This window comes from Dermochelys coriacea, chromosome 14 (assembly GCF_009764565.3).
Source record: "Dermochelys coriacea isolate rDerCor1 chromosome 14, rDerCor1.pri.v4, whole genome shotgun sequence".
Classification (NCBI taxonomy): Eukaryota; Metazoa; Chordata; order Testudines; family Dermochelyidae; genus Dermochelys; species Dermochelys coriacea.
In genome coordinates this window covers 32,798,678-32,815,855 of record NC_050081.1, presented here as the reverse complement: position 1 = coordinate 32,815,855, position 17,178 = coordinate 32,798,678, and the positions used below count along the sequence as shown (strand labels likewise).

At 54.2% G+C, this 17,178-nt stretch overlaps 1 protein-coding gene across 1 annotated transcript; it reads left to right on the top strand.

The window, feature by feature from the left end:
• The first annotated feature begins 7,006 nt into the window (after window positions 1-7,006).
• Window positions 7,007-16,691, top strand: LOC119843174 (E3 ubiquitin-protein ligase TRIM39-like). The gene is made up of 6 exons (XM_038372163.2): window positions 7,007-7,449; window positions 8,753-8,848; window positions 10,614-10,844; window positions 11,883-11,905; window positions 13,409-13,524; window positions 15,067-16,691. Exons 1-6 carry the CDS (start codon window positions 7,033-7,035, stop codon window positions 15,606-15,608), a joined length of 1,425 nt encoding a protein of 474 aa, XP_038228091.1. The 5' UTR covers window positions 7,007-7,032; the 3' UTR covers window positions 15,609-16,691.
• The last annotated feature ends 487 nt before the right edge of the window (window positions 16,692-17,178 follow it).

The following is a 17,178-nucleotide window of genomic DNA, read 5'->3' as shown; positions in this document are numbered from 1 at the left end:
AACCAGCAACTGCAAAATGAAAAATCATGTGAAATTAATTTTTTAATGACAACTTTCATCCACCCTGGCTTTTTGAACGGTCCTTTTGCCTGTTTTTGCTCCTCTTTGCTACAGGAACTGATCAAGGCCAAGAGACAGCTGAGTGTGGCTCTGTTTCAGCACCTGCACCACTTTCTTGAGGAACAAGAGCGACCCTTGCTGGCCAAGCCCGCGGAGCTGAAGGAGGAAATCGCCTAAAGAGACAGGAGGAAAATATCACCTCGCTCTGGGAGGAGATTTCCCATCCCAGTGAGTCGATCAGCGAGATGGAGGGGAAGTGCTGGCAGCTGGGGAGTTTGTTCCTGCAGGTGAGACCTCAGATCTTTGCAGGGAAATATAGAGAAGGGGTAGAAGGTTAGAGCCAGGAGCCACCCAGGACTGAAACTTCATAGATCTCACTATAGGTGGTTAAATATAAACTCTCCTTTGTTTTCCATGGCTTTATAGGGTCATTATTTTCGTTCATTTTCCAGCTGCGATTTGTCAGGGTGGCAAGGTCCTAGGAGAGGGGTATGATTATGGATATTTTAAATTCTTTGCTTTGAAGCCTTCCTCTCCCACTCTGTGTTGGACACAAAAAGAACTCGGGGCACGGGCGCCAACTCCATGGGTGCTCTGGGGATGGAGCACCCAGGGAAAAAAAAAGTGGGTGGTCAGCACCCACTGGAGAGCCCCCACAATTAGCGTGTCCCCCTCCTGCCCCCAGTGCCTCCTGCCCGCCACTGATTAGATGTACCAGTGATTAGATGTTCCACAGTGTGCAGAAGACACTGGGGGGGGGGGAGGGGGAGGAGCAGGAAAAGGCAGGTGCATTCAGGGAGAGGGGGCAGAACAGGGTGGGAAGAGGTGGGGTGGGAAGTGGCAGAGTGAGGGCGGGGCGCGTTTGGGGCAGGGGGCAGAACAGAATGGGAAGAGGAGGGGCGGGAAGAGGTGAGGCGGGACGGAGCCGTGGGTGAAGGGGTGGGGGTGGGGCCTGCAGCAGATTGGGGGTCAAGCATCCCTGGGGAAATGAGAAAGTCAGCGTCTGTAAGTCAGGGCATTGCTAGAAGGCAGATGTGCCAACCCTGACGCCACCGGCATACCTATGTTGGCATTGTAGTGCAGGCCAATTGCTCACCCTTTGTGTACGTGCACCGCTGCAAAACAGAGGTGGTGGTATTGTATTGCCACTGAGTTGTGCTTCAAAGGGACGAGCTGGCTGCAGCTCAGTGAACATCCCGGTGGTTGTGTGGTGCCGTGTGTAAATGGTCACCGTTTGTTCGCTTTTATCAGCTTGGGAATGAGCTTCCTTTTCTCTTCCTCCCTCTTAGGACACTGGAAGCGCCTTGAGCAGGCACGTGGCTCCTTCCGACTCTCCCCCCCGCCCCCCTCCCCCATGCTGGGAAGGGGCCTGGGCATCAGCCTTGGTGGCACAAAATTCTGCAGTTGGGGTCCTTTATCTAAGGCCCTGTGATCCATCTTCCTAAAGCGGTGGTCCCCAAACTTTTTCACTTGCGCCCCCCATATCTGGTCTGAGCTCTGCCTGGAGCTGGGGTGGGGGGGGTGATGGGGCAGGATGCGGGAGGGGGAGCTCCATTCCAGGGGTTGGGGATGACTGGGACAGGGAGGGGGAGCCATGCTCAGGGCAGGATGATGGAGCCTCCAGCTGTCTCTGTGTGCTCCTCCAGGCTTCAGCAGCAGCTGCTGGTCTTCCCACCCCCTGGTGGCAGAGGCCAGTTAGTAAGTGGACTTTTAGTGTCTCGGTGGCAGGGCCTGGGGGGCCCGGGCCGGAGCGGAACTGGGGGCAGAGCAGGGCTGGGTGGCTCTGTGCTTCCTGGGCTCATGGGCTCCCTGTTGGCCCATGCAGTGACCAGCCACTGGGTCAGTGATTGCCCACTTTAAGGCCCCTTCACGCAGCCAGAGGGGTGAAGTTGAAAAGAGGCCTTAGTGCACAAAAAGCTCGGCCCATCTGGGTTGTTTCATGCAGGGGTTTCACAGGAACACTCTCACCAGCCCGTCAGCTGTGCAGAAAGCACCAAGAAGCACCGAGGACCAGAGCGCAGACTGAAGCTCTACAGTGAGTCAGCAACAGTGCCCTGAGGAGAGGCAGGCTGGTGATAGGCTGCAGAGATGGGAAGGTCCCGTGAGAGGATGCCAGGCAAAGCCCCCCATATTTGCGCGGGCAACAGAAGAGGCAAACTGGCAGGCAGAGGCTCCGAGTGGCGGGAAGTGATTTTGGAACAAAGCAGCCGGTTCGGAGGCCAGCGAATCCAGCCCCAGTGGGGCGAAATGGCTACAACATGGTATTATCCAGCTGGCCGCGGCGGGTGGGGGGCGGTGCATGGATCCGTTGAAGGGCTGTAGCAATTTCCCCCCCAGTGGGCAGAGGGTGTGTGTGCGAAACGCATCCCCCAATAACACCCCACCCAGGGCCGCTCCTGGCTGGGGCAGTTCACGCAACAGCCTGGGCTCGGGGTGGGGACTCCCCACTCCAGCTGTAAAATCCACCCAGTGCCAGGAGCCAGCGGCAGGGCCTCGCCCATCTCCTAATGGGAGAGCAGCATCTCCCCGCCGCCCCTGAGCACCGTGACAGGGAGCTAAGCGACCCTGAAGCTGGTCAGGCAGGGAGGATGGGACCTTAGCCCTAGCAGTGCTCCCTTCCAGCACCAGCTCTCCCAACTCCCCAGGGATCCCACCCTGCTCCCAGGGGCAGCAATGGGCTATTGCCCCCCACCACCAGCCAGTGATTGCCCTGCCCATGGTCACAGCTCTGCTCGGCAGCAGTAGCAGAGAAGCCGTGTCCTGTCAGTTACCAGCTGTGCCTCCCCCAAAAAAGCTGGTCATGCAGGAGGGCAAATGCCGTGGGTGTGGCGCGGGCCACGTCCCTTCGGGGGTGCACCGGCCCTCTGCCTTTGGAGCACCGGAAATGAAGCTCCCTAGAAGTGTGTGTATGTGGGCGGCGTCAACGCCTGGCCTCTGCTCTGCCCCCGAGGTCCTGCCCTCGCTCCACCTCTTCCCCCAGGGCCTCCCCCGCCTGCCACTTGCTCCTTCAGAGGAGTGAATGGCGGGTGGGCGGGGCCTCGGGGGAGGAGGCGGAGAGGAGTGGCGGGTGGGTGGGGACTCGGGCCCTGCTGCCTCCCCACCCATCCCCCCCTGAGCCCCCACTGCCTCCCTGGGCTCTCCGTCCATCCCCCCATCGCCCCGGCCCCCGCTGCCTTCCCGGCTTCCTCCCCCTATCGCCCCTAGGCCTCACTGCCTCCTCAGCCCCATTGCCCCAAGCTCCCTTCCACAGCCTGGCACTCCAGGCCTGCCCTGCTCTGTGCCTCTTGACCACGGCCACCCTGGATGGTCGCCCCCCCCTGTAAGACTGACCCTGCAGGTTTCTCTTCTCAATTTTACATGTCTGGGGAGATGAACGTGGTTAACATACAGTTTGGGTTGTGACGGGTCCCCAGAATTCCACGCAGCTGTTGAAAACCGTTTTCCCACACTTTAGGAGAACGTTTTCCCACACTTTAGGAGAACGTCAGGGGATGGATCACTTGATGATCACCTGTTCTGTTCATTCCCTCTGGGGCAGCTGGCACTGGCCACTGTCGGAAGACAGGACACTGGATGGACCTTTGGTCTGACCCACTCTGGCCGCTCTTATGTTCTTATCCCGGCTCTGAATTAGCCTGGAAGCTCTTTAGGGCAGGGCTGTCTTAGATTTTTAAAGGTATTCAGGCCCCTAACTCCCATTGAAATCAATGGAAGAAAAGTCCCAAACTACCTTGGAGGAGTGTGGGGCTTGTTCTGCGTGACTAGGGTTACCAACTTTCTAATCGCACAAAACCAAACACCCCTGCCCTGCCCCTTCTCCGAGGCCCTGTCCCCGCTTGCTCCATCCCCCCTCCCTCTGTTGCTTGCTCTCTATCACCCTCACTCACTTTCACTGGGCTGGGGCAGGGGGTTGGGTTGGGATGTGGGAGGGGGGTGAAGGCTTCGGCTGGGGGTTTGGGCTCTGGGGTGGGGCTGGGGATGAGGGGTTTGGGCTGAGGCGGAGGGCTCTGGGCTAGAGCAGAGGGTTGGGATGCAGGGGGTTATGGGCTCTGGGCTGGGCAGGCTTTTTGGTGGGGCCAGAAATTAGGGGTTTGGGGTGCAGGAGGGGGCTCCAGGCTAGGGCAGGGTTGGGGTGTGTGTGGGGGGTAAGGACTCCGGTTGGGGGTGCAGGCTCTGGGGTGGGGCTGGGTTCTGCATCCTGATTTTATCTACCAATATTAAAGAGGCCAAAGCAATTACCGGGGTGGCGGGTGAACCCCCCATTTGGGGAGGCTAGCCCACCGGACCCACCCCTTGAGGCCAAGCCCCCCGCAGCCTGAGCCCCGAGATGCCCCCCCTGCGACCAGAGGAGCCCGGCCCAGCTGCCTCAGCCCCCGAGTAAGCTGCCAATGCCCCCAAGCACCAGGCTGGCCACAGCACCCAGCTGAGCTGCCAGCCCCACCTGAACACCTGGCTGGGTCACTAAGCTGATCCCCTTCCTGGGCTGGCCTAAGTGCTGCCCTGGCCATCGGTGGACCTGAGCTCCAGGCTGCTGGCTGGAGCTGAGCCCCCGCCAGCTTCTGGATAGAGGGAGAGGGAGGGTGGGACTCCCAGGGGAACATGGATGGGGCCACAGCCTGGGTCGGGGAGGCTTAGCCTGCCCTGGTCTTTAATACCCGCTGCCCACGGCAGTTACCCCAGAAACTCCCTACCGCTCAGCGGAAAGGATTGTGTCCTCCCCATTAGGAGACGGGGCCGAGCAAGAATCTCCCACGTTCACGTGCTGTAGTTAATAAATAATAAATAAAAAGCCCTCAGTTTGAGCCGGCAGCAGCAGAGGAGCTAGGGGTCAGGCGCTGGGTTTGGAGAAGGATTTACATTCCCTGCTGGGCAAAGGCCATTCCCTGCCAGGAGAGGAGACGTTTGTTTCAATTGGGAAAGTCCATGGGCCACTGAAGGTCTGTTTACACTGCCTTGTAAACCCAGGTCTCCTCTGACTCAGGTCTGCGGCTTGAGCTGTGTCCACACTGCACCATGACAAGGCTTGGACCAGAGCCACCGCAGGATTGGGGCTCTGAGCCATTCCCCTATTGGGGCCCATGACACGCACTGATCCGAGTCACACTGGTTTGTGTGTGGACGGAAAGGGGGCTTGGGCGCAAACCTGTCAAAGCCCAGGCTTAGTGTGCAGTGTAAGCATACCCTGTGTGTCATCAGCTCTCCCCAGTCCTGTTGAGGCCCCTCCGCATGGTACTGAAGCCACAAGGGGGTCGAGGTGGAGCTGTGGCCAGCTGGCTGGGAATGCCTATCAGCTCCACTGTGTCCTTTAGAATTTACCCAGTGGAGAACACACAGCTCCAGGTTACGGTACCGTTCCCACTGAGCGCGCCATCTGTTGTCTGTGGGCAGCCATAGCTAAGGGAGATCCCTATTGGTTCCAGGCTTGGGGGTCTAATATGGTGCAGGGTCCCCGGGACATTACATGGATATCCCTGCTTTCCTGGGCATCGCTTAGGGTCCATGCGGGTTGTGGTGAGTCCCACGGCTCCTGCTATCTGGCCTCTGCAATAATTCTTCAGGGCAGGAGATGTGGGGAAGGGGGATCATTGGCTTTCCCCAAATGTCTGATATATTATCACTAAGGCTAAGATTTTGTCATGATATTTTTAGTAAAAGTTGTGGACAGGTCACGGGCAATGAAAAAAATTCACGGAAGCCTCTGACCTGTCTGTGATTTTTACTAAAAATATCCCTGACAAAATGGGGAGCCCAGCTGCAGGGTCCCCACGCTGCCTGCAGAGGTTAGGCAGCTGCAGGGGCCACTCCAAATTCTGGAGGACCCCAATGCCTATGGGGTCTTGGAGCTCCAGGATCCCCCCACCTGGAGCTCTGGGGTACCCCTGCCACTGCGGCTAGGAGCTTTGAAGGACCCCCGGTGTCCTCGGCGGCTTAGAGCTCCTGGGTGCCCTGCCCCCTGTGGAGGCTGAGAGCTGTGGCAGAGGTCCTACTGCCTGCAGCAGCTTGGAGCTCCAAGGGGGTTCTCGCCGCCCATGTCCACCGGGAGCTGTGGGGACCTCTGCTGCCAACGGCGACCAGGAGCTGCGGACCTGCTGCCCATGGTGGCTGAGAATTTCAGGGGCCCACTGGCACCTGTGGCCACAGGGAGCTGCGGGGGGGCCCATGCAGCTCCCAGCCAACAGGGCTAAATTCATGGAGGTTGCTGGAAGTCACAGATTCCGTCACTTCCGCGACCTCTGTGAAAAAATTGTAGCCTTAATTATCACTGAATGTTGCACTACCACTTTGTGTGCCCCTATGGGCACAGATCGCAATGTCTCCGAGCCTTAACACCCAAGGTAAACTTTGCAAATGCAGCTGATTGACTGAGCAGGTTTAAGATTTTACTTTGAAGTCCCGCTCAAAACTACCTTCATTAGGGGCCCTTTCTCACCTGACACAGAAAGGATGGTGGGAGAGGAGGTGGAAGGTTGGTAGAAGATAAAATAGAAGGGGCAGAGCTTAGGTTATTTGCACAGCCTTAACTGTGCATTTCATCTTTGCCGTGTTTTGGAAGGAGTTTGCCTTGGTATATAAACAGGATCAGGGCCTAACTTATGTTTGTCAGTTTCTTATATTAAACCATAAACAGCAGCCTCCAATGGGCCTATTTGTCATTATGTTTAAATGGCTATGTTATGTATTTAATTTTGAAAAAGCTACAGTATTCTCTCAGAGTTTTTCCTCTTAAAGAAAAAGAGATCTATCACCTTCCTCCCAGTTCAGCACTGCTCTTTGCCTGGGGGAATTCAATATTGGTTCCTTCACAGAGAGCTTTACATTTCTCTGCACAGTCTCCAGGGGCTGAAAATCAAACAGGCTTCCCCCTCAGCTCAGCCAATGAGAAAGACCCTAAGTGAAGAAACACCCAATTGCGGCTGCAGTCTAAAGGCAGGAAAGTGAAATGAAACCTGTCACTTTCCCCCGCTGGGAGCCATGGCTGCAGAGAGCCCTGTACAGAGTCTCCAGGATGAAGCTTCTTGTTCTATCTGTCTGGAGTATTTCAAAGACCCGGTGTCTATCCACTGCGGGCACAACTTCTGCCGGGCCTGCATCACTGACTTCTGGGAGGAGTCGGATACCAACTTCTCCTGCCCTCAGTGCAGAGAAACCGCGCAGCAGAGAAACTTCAGACCCAACAGGGAGCTGGCGAAAATTATCGAAATAGCCAAGCGACTGAGTTTACAGGCAGCCAAAGGCTCAGGAGGGGAGCGAGTGTGTGAGAAACACCAGGAGACCCTGAAATTGTTCTGTGAGGAGGATCAAGCCCCCATCTGTGTGATCTGCCGAGAGTCCCAGGCTCACAGATCTCACACCGTGGTTCCCATAGAGGAGGCTGCCCAGGAGTACAAGGTAGGGAAGCCTAGCGTATTGTAACAGGCAGGAGTTTAAATAAGTAAAGCATCACATAGAATGGGATCTTCCACTGTGAATTTCTAGACTTGCACATATTTAGGTTTCTCACCAGTTTAATCTGAATGCCTCATTTCCTGTATGTGTATGTATATATATAGAGAGATATAGATAGATATACACACACATAGCATTAAGAAGACAGGAAATGACACACTTATGTTAATGAGCTCTGCTCTCAACCTCTTGCCGAAAAACGACTGGGAGTTGGATCAAAGTGATGCTGAACGTTTGCTACCTATAGTTCTGTTCAAAATGACATTGCTCAGGAGCTGAATAAAACTGACGGAGCTAATACAGGGCCTGATTCAGCAAAACGTTTAGACATGAGCTTAACTTTAAGAGCATGAGTTGTCTGACTGAAGACAATGGAACTATTCCCTTGATCTAACTCAATGGTCACCAACTGGCAGATCACAATCGGCTGGTCGATCCTGGAGCCTCTGCCAGTCGATCGCGATCTCTGGTTGCTAAAAGTCCAGCAGCGCAGTGGGTCTAAGCAGGCTCCCTGCCTGCCCTGGCCTCACGCTGCTCCCAGAAGTGGCTGGCATATCTCTGCGGCCCCTTGGGGGAGGGGGCAGTGGGCCTCCGTGTGCTGCCCGCGCCTGCAAGGACTGCCCCTGCAGCTCCCATTGGCCGCAGTTCCCGGTCAATGGGAGCTGCGGAGTTGGCACGGGTGGGGGGCCATCGGCAGCGCAAGAAGTCGCCTGCCTCTTTACCCCCCCCCGCCCCAGGCCACAGAGACATGCCAGCTGCTTCCCAGAGCGGTATGGGGCTAGGGCAGGCAGGGAGCCTCCCTTAGGCCCGGTGCACTGCTGACTGGGAGCCACCGTGGACCCCTTCCTGCACCCCACCCCCCTTCCCCAGCCCACAGTCCCCTCATGCATTCAAACACCCTCCCAGACCCCGCACTCCCTCCCACACCCCAACCCTGTGCCCCAGCCCTGAGCCCGCACCCTGCACCCAAACTCCCTCCCAGAGCCCTCACCCCAACCCCCTAATCCAGGCTCAACCTGGAGCCTCCTCCCACACTCCAACCCCCTGCCCCAGTCCGGTGAAAGTGAGTGAGGGTGGAGGAGAGCGAGTGAGCAATGGAGGCAGGGGGAATGGAGTGAGCAGCGTGGGGCCTGGGAAAGGAGCGGGGTAGATCCTGGGTTGATCTTAAATTCAAAAAGCGATCTTGTGCATAAAAAGTTTGGAGAAAGGAAAAAACGTTGAACACCCAACATTATTTCCTTGCCAGGAAAAAATCCAGATCCAATTACAGACTCTGAAGGAAGAGAGAGAAAAGCTGATGGGATTGAAAGTGACCAAAGAGGCAAGAATCTGGGAACATCTGGTAGGTATCAGGTTGTTATTATCCATCAAGGACATGTAGGTGCATGTCCCTCCCAGGGTGCATATCATTCTGGTAGTGTGGGGGATGGGATAGGCTGTGTCTCATACTGTGATCATGTGTCACTGAGTGAGATCCTGTGTTTCTATGTTCCCTTTTGGGGATGTCCCGTCTGTGCTGGCTGGATTGTGGTAGACACTATGTGTCCTGCATTCGGGTTGATGAAAATGCCCCTGGACTCTGATATGTGAAGGGGGAGAGATGCAGTGCGTGATCCTGGGCTGGCTAGTACCAGGCATGAAGTCATGGCCTGGCCGCCTCCTTTCCCTCTCCTGAACAGCCAGGAGCATCCCATCTGCTCCAGGGGCACAAGGCAGCTTGTGTGGCCTTCCCCAGGAGATACAGAAAGAGCCTGTTCTCCCCTCATCCCTGCTGAGTCCAGGCTCAGTCTGGGCTTGTGTGTCTGTGTTTGGATGGGCTGGGAATTTCTGGGTGTTCCTATTTGCGCCCCTAGATATCTACATGTTTGGGCATCTCTGGGAGCAACTATCAGGATTTCCAGAGTTAATGTATTAGAGGGTTAAGCTGTCTGTTGAGTTCTTTTTTGTTTCCTTCTTTTTTGTTTGTTTGCTTGCCCCAGCCTCTCTCACTCCCAATGTCATCCAGAGTATGTCTACACAGCAACTAGACACCCGTGGCTGGCCTGTGCCAGCTGACTCAGGTTCGCAGGGCTCAGGCTGTGGGGGTCTAGGACCCTGAGAAGTGGAGGGTCCCACAGCTCACGCTCTAGCCTGAGCCCAGAAGCCTACAGAGCAATGAAACAGCCCCCAGCTCAGTGGCGCTGACTTTCTGGTTTCCCTGGGGGTGCTTGAGCCCCAGATCTGCCCAATGCCCCGCCTTCACTTCATCCCTTCCCCCAAGGCCCTGCCCTGTTCCACCCCCTTCCCCGAGTGCACCCCACCCTCCTCCCATCTCCCCCACCCCGCCCCAGCATGTCCTGCATGCCACTGATCACTGGTGCGTGAGAAGCGCTGGGTGAGAGGGGGAGGAGCTGATCGACGGGCCCCTGGTAGGTATAGAGCACCCACGGATTCGGTGCCTATGCTGCAGCCCGAGCCCCACAAGCCCGAGTCAGCTGGCACAGGTCAGCTGCAGGTTTTTCTTTGCTGTGTGGACATAATCTCAGGGTCCTGTCTTAACTTCTCCTTCAGGGAACTATCTGGAAGGTCACAGACTCTCTCGTGTCAGGCGCATAGACACACCAGTCAGATTAGAGCCAGCAGGGAACTGTAGGAAAATCCTTCCCCGAACAATACTGGGAACTAGATAAGTTCCTGGAGGACAGGTCCATCAATGGCTATTAGCCAGGATGAGCAGGGATGGTGCTCCTCACCTCCGTTTGCCAGAAGCTGGGAAAGGGCCACAGGGGATGGATCACTTGATGATCCCCTGTTCTACTCATTTCTTCTGGGGCACCTGGCACTGGCCACTGTTGGAAGACAGGATACTGGGCTAGATGGACCTTTGGTCTGATGCAATCTGGCCATTCTTACATTTTTGTGGGAAAGTTTCTCTCAAGCGCTATTTAAGGTTGCAGTAAAATACCCCCTCAGCCCCCCCACCCCCATTGAGCACCCAGGGTCTCATCTGGAGCTGGCATGAATTGGCAGAGCTGCCTTGACATTCATGGAGTTAAACCAGCTGAAGCTCTGGCCCCAGGTGACTGGCTCTGTGGGCCCTGCCCTGCCTTTTCCCTTCCTCGTTACAGGAGCAGGTAGAAACTGAGAGGCTGAAGATTCTGTCTGAATTTGAGCAGTTGCGGCAGTTCCTGGAGGAACAAGAGCGACTCCTGCTTGCCCGGCTGGAAGAGCTGGACAAGGAGATTGAGAAGAGAAGGGATGAGAACATTGCCAAACTCTTGGAGGAGATTTCCTGTCTAAATGACATGATCAGTGAGCTAGAGGGGAAGTGCCAGCAGCCAGCGAGTGAATTCTTGCAGGTGAGATACTGAATCCTTGATACGCAAGAGCCTTGGAGTCCAGGAGTCAAATGCCAGAGTAGAACTCACAGGTTATGCAGCTCAAATATAATTTTGTTCTGTTTCTCACCATTAGTATTGTTATTTGTTTCATTGTTTGGAGAACCTGGGTATTTTAAATCAAATATAATCTATCTAGGTACTCAAATGACCCCCATGATCATCAGATCTACATGCCTCCCCAAAATTAATGCATTGATCCTCTTCTTAGGGAAGGATTATTACCTGCATTTTACAGATGCGGGGGACTGAGGCAAAGAAGCCTGGATCCCAAAGGGTCTTGGCATTGCAAGGCCTAACTTTCAGGTCCCTAGAAAATCACTAGGACAACAGTGGGATCCACAACGTTAGGCCCCCAGGCTCCCTCCACAATGCACAGGCAGAACTAGGCACCAAAGAACAGGAGCCAAAAAAGCCAGAATGCCAGGCAAGGAGCTGCTGAAGCTGGCTGATGGGAGATGCCGAAGAGAGGGGTGTGTCCCGAGCCCCACCACTCTTACAAAGAGAGGTGCCCAAATCCGGGCTGCAGGGGAGGCTCCTGGCTCTTGCTTGTGATCCGCAAATGGGAACCCCTCACTTGGAGCCTGGTGGCTTCTGGTGCCTAAATCATTCTTGTGAGAATGAGTCAGGTGCGTAACTAGTGCCAAACAAAGCCACTCTGGTGGCAGAGCCAACTCGCCCTTGTAACCTTTAGCTTAGTAATTAGGGTCTTTAGTCGGGAGGTAGGAAATCCTGGTTCAATCCCTGCCTGATGAGATGAAGAGATGTGATGGGATTCCCCACCTTAGAGGTATACACCCTAACCACTGGCCTAAAGAGTGGATTTCAATTTACTTTTCTTCTAGCCCACTCGAAGGCAGGGGCACAACGGACTAACCAGTTAGGTACAAAGAAAAGCCCTAAGGTCATACCCTGAAATCATGTAAACGGCTACCGAGATTGGTTTGTGTTGCATCTCGTTGATTTCACTCAGGTTCCTTCTCTCCCTTCTCCTTCTAGGATGTCCGAAGCACCTTGAGCAGGTACGTGGCGCCTTCTCACTTCCACTCACAAGTTTCCATGCTGTTCTTATGATTGAGGTTGTGTTTAAGAGCCCCAAACCACAGACCCATAGGGCTCCATTACACTAGGCAATGGAAAAAATGTAACGGACAGTCCATGCCATAGGCACCGATTCTGTGGCTAGAGCACCCACGGAAAAAAAATAGTGGGTGCTCAGCACCCACTGGTGGCTCCGCTGATCAGCGCCTCCCCCTCCCTCCCAGCGCCTCCCGCCCGCTGCGGATCAGTTGTTCAGCGACGTGCAGGAGGCACTAGGGAGGAGGTGGCAGAGCGAGGACGGGGTGTGCTCCAGAGAGGGGGCAGATCGGGGTGGAAAGAGGCAGGGAGGGGTGGGGTCTTGTGGGAAGGGATGGAGTGGGGCAGGGCCTGGGGCAGAGCATGGGTTGAGCACCCCTGGGGAAAAGAGGAAGCCAGTACCTGTCCTGCCATACATCTCACTGGGAAAGGATCCCTCCTTCCTTGCCCTTTGACTAGGACAAGCTGTCCTACGCTCCAGAAAGCTTTACCTTGCAGGTCCCTCCGAATGAGGAGACCTAGGTGCTTTCCTCCTCCTGGAGGAAAGGTGGAGTGAATTTCCAAACATACAGCGGCTTTTGTAGTGAAATAAGACTGCCATGAATATAGAGCAAGAAGATCATTTTAAAAAAATTGATGATCTCCACTTATCTGTGTTTATATCTCTATTGGCTGAGAGCAAAATTCTTGGCGATCTGATAATTTTTGGGTGATGCATGAGACAAGCTGGAGCTGTGGCATTCTCTCAGTCCGCTTCCAAGCGCTCAAATGGCCACATCACAAAGATGTATGGCACAGACGTCATATTTTTTGCCCATTATTGGTTAATCGCAGCAGGAAAGCCAAAGATCAAATTGGCTGTGGTTTCAGATAGATTTTGGCTGGTCCATCTATAAAGCACAAAATAAAACTCTGTTAGGGAAGCTTCCACTGAGGGTTTGTCTACACTGCCACCTTACAGCGCTGAAACTTTCTCGCTCGGGGGTGTGAAAAAACACCCCCCCCCCGAGTGATGCAAGTTTCAGCGCTCTAAAGTGGCAGTGTAGATAGTGCTACAGCACTCCCAGCGCTGGTAGCTACGCCCCTCAGAGGGAGGGGGGAGGTGGTTTTCCTACAGCGCTGGCAGAGAGCTGGAGCTGGAACCGCAATGTTACACAGCCACGTTAAAGGGCTGCCACGGCCGTACTTTAATGTTGGTAGAGAAGACATACCTTGAGGCTGGGGTATACAAAGGCAGTCCAGGGGTGAAATCCTGGCCCCAATGATGTCAAAAGAAATTTTGCCATGGACTTCTCCAGGGTCAGGGTTTTACCCAAGTCCGATCAGGACAGCAGGGTTCCTTAGCATGAAAGTCATGGGGAAAGATGATTTTTTTAAAAACAGCGAACAAACAATGGAGAATAAGGAATAAACTAAATAATGAATTAGAAGAGTCTGTTTCTATCCAGGTGTGAGCTGGGGAAGGTCCCACAACCGGAGGAGGTTTCTTCTGATCCGGAGAAAACCCCCAGCAGCATCTCTCATAAAACTATTGCGCTAAAGGAGACTCTGAGGAAATTCCAAGGTATGGAGAAGGGATCAGAGAAGAGGGGAATTTGACATATGACAGTGGGAGGAGATGGGCCAATTAGCTGCTCATGTAAAGTCCAGACAATAAGAGTAAACAATGATCATATCATTACTGAACTCTATAAGGGCCTAGAGCAGAGGTTCTCAACCTATTTTGGCTAGGGCCCCCTTTGAAAATATTTCAGGCTGTGACGACCCCCCTCAAAAAGTGAGGACCCCCTCCATACCACGGTTTCCTTACTTCTGCGGTGCTGCTGGCAACAACACTGCCTTCAGAGCTGGGAGCCTCAGCCACTGCTCTCGCGACCCCCCCTACAATAGTCTTGCGATCCCCTTTTGGGTCGGACCTCTCAATATGGGAAATGCTGGATTAGAGGATATTCTTTGGGACTAGACTGTAGGATGAGAGTTGGTTGAAAAGTGGGAGGTGTTTTCTCTCTCTCACACACACTTACTTTTGAAAATGTTTCTTTACAAATAATTCGTAAGTATTATCTAGGTTTCTTTTTCCTGTGGGCAGTTCTATCCTCCCTAATACCCTCACCTACCACCCCTGATCCCTCCTTTAACCCTGCACCCCCCGGGCTATCCTCTTCTCTCCTTCTACCTCTTCTCTGCTTTTGCCTCTTGGCTGAGGGACCCACCCAGGCTGCTGATGCTGGTGTCCCTCCACCCAGGGCTGGCCTTAGGGAAAATGGTGCCTGAGTGCATGGGGGGCAGGTGGACCCCACCCTTTGGGGAGGCTAGCCCCTGGGCCCTGCGCTGCTGGAGCCCCAAGCCCTCCCTGCACTGCTGAAACCCCGAGCGCCCCAGCTGCACCGGCCCAGCCCCTGGCCGCCAGTCCGAGCTGATTCCCTGCCGGCTTCAGGAGAACATGGGTAGGGCCTTGGGATGGAGCATGGGTGGGGCCACAGCCTAGGTTAGGGGAGGCTTAGCCTCCCCTGGCCTTTGATATTCACCACCCATTCCTGAGCGAACTTGTATTTTGGTGCCCCTGTCCCCCACAGGTGCCCCACCACCCTATCGCCCCTCACCCCCACTGGTCCCCCTCATCCAGGGCCCGCTGCCTCCCCTCAGTGCTTAATTTGTATTGAAAGAGGTGCAGGGGCTCAGCCCCGGCACAAATTAAGCACTGGCTGTCGGCAGGTAAGTGGGTAGTAGGTACCAGCACAGCGTCCCCTTGAATACCACGCCTTGGGCGGTGGCCCAGCCCGACCACCTCTAAGGCCGGTTCTGCCTCCACTCTCCCCAGCTCTGTGGCTAGGAGTGGGGAGGCAGGGTGGGAAACAGAAAGGCAGAATCTGGAGCCAAAACTGCAGCTGTAACAGCACCTCTAGTGCCTGGGGGAAGGGAATCGCGGTGAAATCCCTGCTCAGCCCCAGCAGAGGCAGCTTGCTGAGATCCGGGACAGAGAGGCAGGAAATCAGGGAGGGTCCCAGCCAGGATGGGGCTGCTGGGGTGTGTGAGAAATGGTCCCAGCCGCCCCCAGGGCCGAGCTCTGCCCCTAACGCTCTGATTCTCTCTTGGTCCCCCGCAGCGGATGTGACTCTGGATCCAGACACGGCTCACCCCCGCCTTGTTCTGTCTGAGGATGGGAAAAGCGTGAGATGGGAAGACACACGCCAACACATGCCTGACAATCCCAAGAGATTTGATTCTTCTCGCTGCGTGCTGGGCCTGGAGGGCTTCTCCTTGGGGAGGCATTACTGGGAGGTGGAGGTGGAGGACGGGGGAGCCTGGGCTGTAGGGGTGGCCAGAGAGTCTGTGAGGAGGAAGGGACGGGTCAATGTTAACCCGGAGGAGGGCATTTGGGCCGTGGGTCAATGTGGGACTCAGTACCTGGCTCTCACCTCCCCCAAGATCCCCCTCTCCCTTGCTGAACGGCCCAGGACGATTGGGATTTATCTGGACTGCGAAGAGGGGCGGGTGGCATTTTTTGATGCCGATAACGAGGCCCCCATCTTCACTTTCCCACCGGCCTCTGTTCCTGGAGAAAAAATCCTCCCTTTACTGTGTTTGGGGAGAGGATCCCAGTTCAGATTGTGTCCCTGCATCACAGGGTATAATATAGAGGCTTAGAAATACACATGGTTAGCCTCATACGGCTCAGTTTGTCCTGGAGGCCAAAGTGTATTTGTGCATGTCAAACCCAAAAGAAGGGGGAAAAGGCATCGACCTGTCTGTCCCAACACTGATGCTGCAGGATTACAACAGTTTGCAGGGACATAGACTGGGGTGGGGCAACCAGAGCCAGAAATGGGGCATTGGAGAAGGATAACTGGGGTATAGGGGAACGGGGAGGAGGTGGATACTGCAGAAGGGAACCTGAAAGGGTGGGAGACAATTAATAATCTCCAGCTTTGAATGGGCTTTTACAGGTGCATTTTTTTAAAAAGCAAATGGATTCTACATTTTTATGATCCATGGAATAATTGTATTAAAGTGAATTGTAAAGTCCCCAAGGGCCCTTTTGTCTCTCCTGGTGGGTTTAAAAAGGAAAAAAAAAATGGAGTAAGTGAAACTGCAATGAGCCATTCATATGGGAGGCAGTGTTGCCTAGGGGGTACAGCACTGGATTCAGGAGACCTGGGTTCCATTTCCAGCATAGGTGTTGGCCTGTTGGGGGAGTTTGAGCACGGCTCTATACCTCTCTCTCCCCATCTCAGAAATGGGGCTGCTACTGTCTTCCTTTGGAAAGTGAATTGAGATCCTTGGTTATAAAGCCCTGCCTGAAAACTACAGGCTTGCATCTGTGTGAATGAATCCATTTCAAGCAACACCCCTTCAGTTAAGCCAGTGAAAAGCTGTGTGTAGACAAGGCCTTGCGTACATCACGCTTGTTAGCAGAGACTGATACTGAGCCCTTGCGCAAACACAGCACTTTCTCTTCACTGGGGGACAGAAGCTGGTTGTGTCTGGTATATTAAGGCAGAGCTCCAACACCTCCCCCCCTCCCGGAAGGTCTTTTCCATTGGATGCAAAACACAGACTTCCAAACAGGTGAAAGCTTGTGTCCCAGTGGCAATCAAGAACCTCCAGGATGAGGAAGCAGCAGATTGGAGACTGATGGGGGGGGAGGGAAAATCCCTTGTATTTCAATGTACTGCTATTCTAGCTCAAACAAAAGAAGGAAGAATGGCCTCGTAGTACAGGTGTTAGCTTTGGACTCAGGAGATGCAGGCTCCTTTCTTGGCGTTTGTCAAGGTTCCTTCCCCACTTTGAACTCTAGGGTACAGATGTGGGTACCTGCGTAAAAACCTCCTAAGCTTACTTTTACCAGCTTAGGTTAAAACTTCCCCAAAGTACAAACTCTTTTACCCTTTGCCCTTGGACTTTCACTGTCACCACCAAACGTCCGGGTTTATTGGGAAAACGATGTTTGGAAACATCTTTCCCCCCCAAAATCCTCACCAAAACCTTGCGCCCCCTGCCTGGGGAAGGCTTGATAAAAATCCTCACCAATTTGCATAAGTGACCACAGACCCAAACCCTTGGATCTTAAGAACTGAAAAAAGCATTCAGTTTCTTACAAGAAGAATTGTAATATAAGAAAAGGTAAAAAGAATCACCTCTGTAAAATCAGGATGGTAAATACCTTACAGGGTAATTAGATTCAAAACATAGAGAATCCCTCTCGGCACAAGCTTAA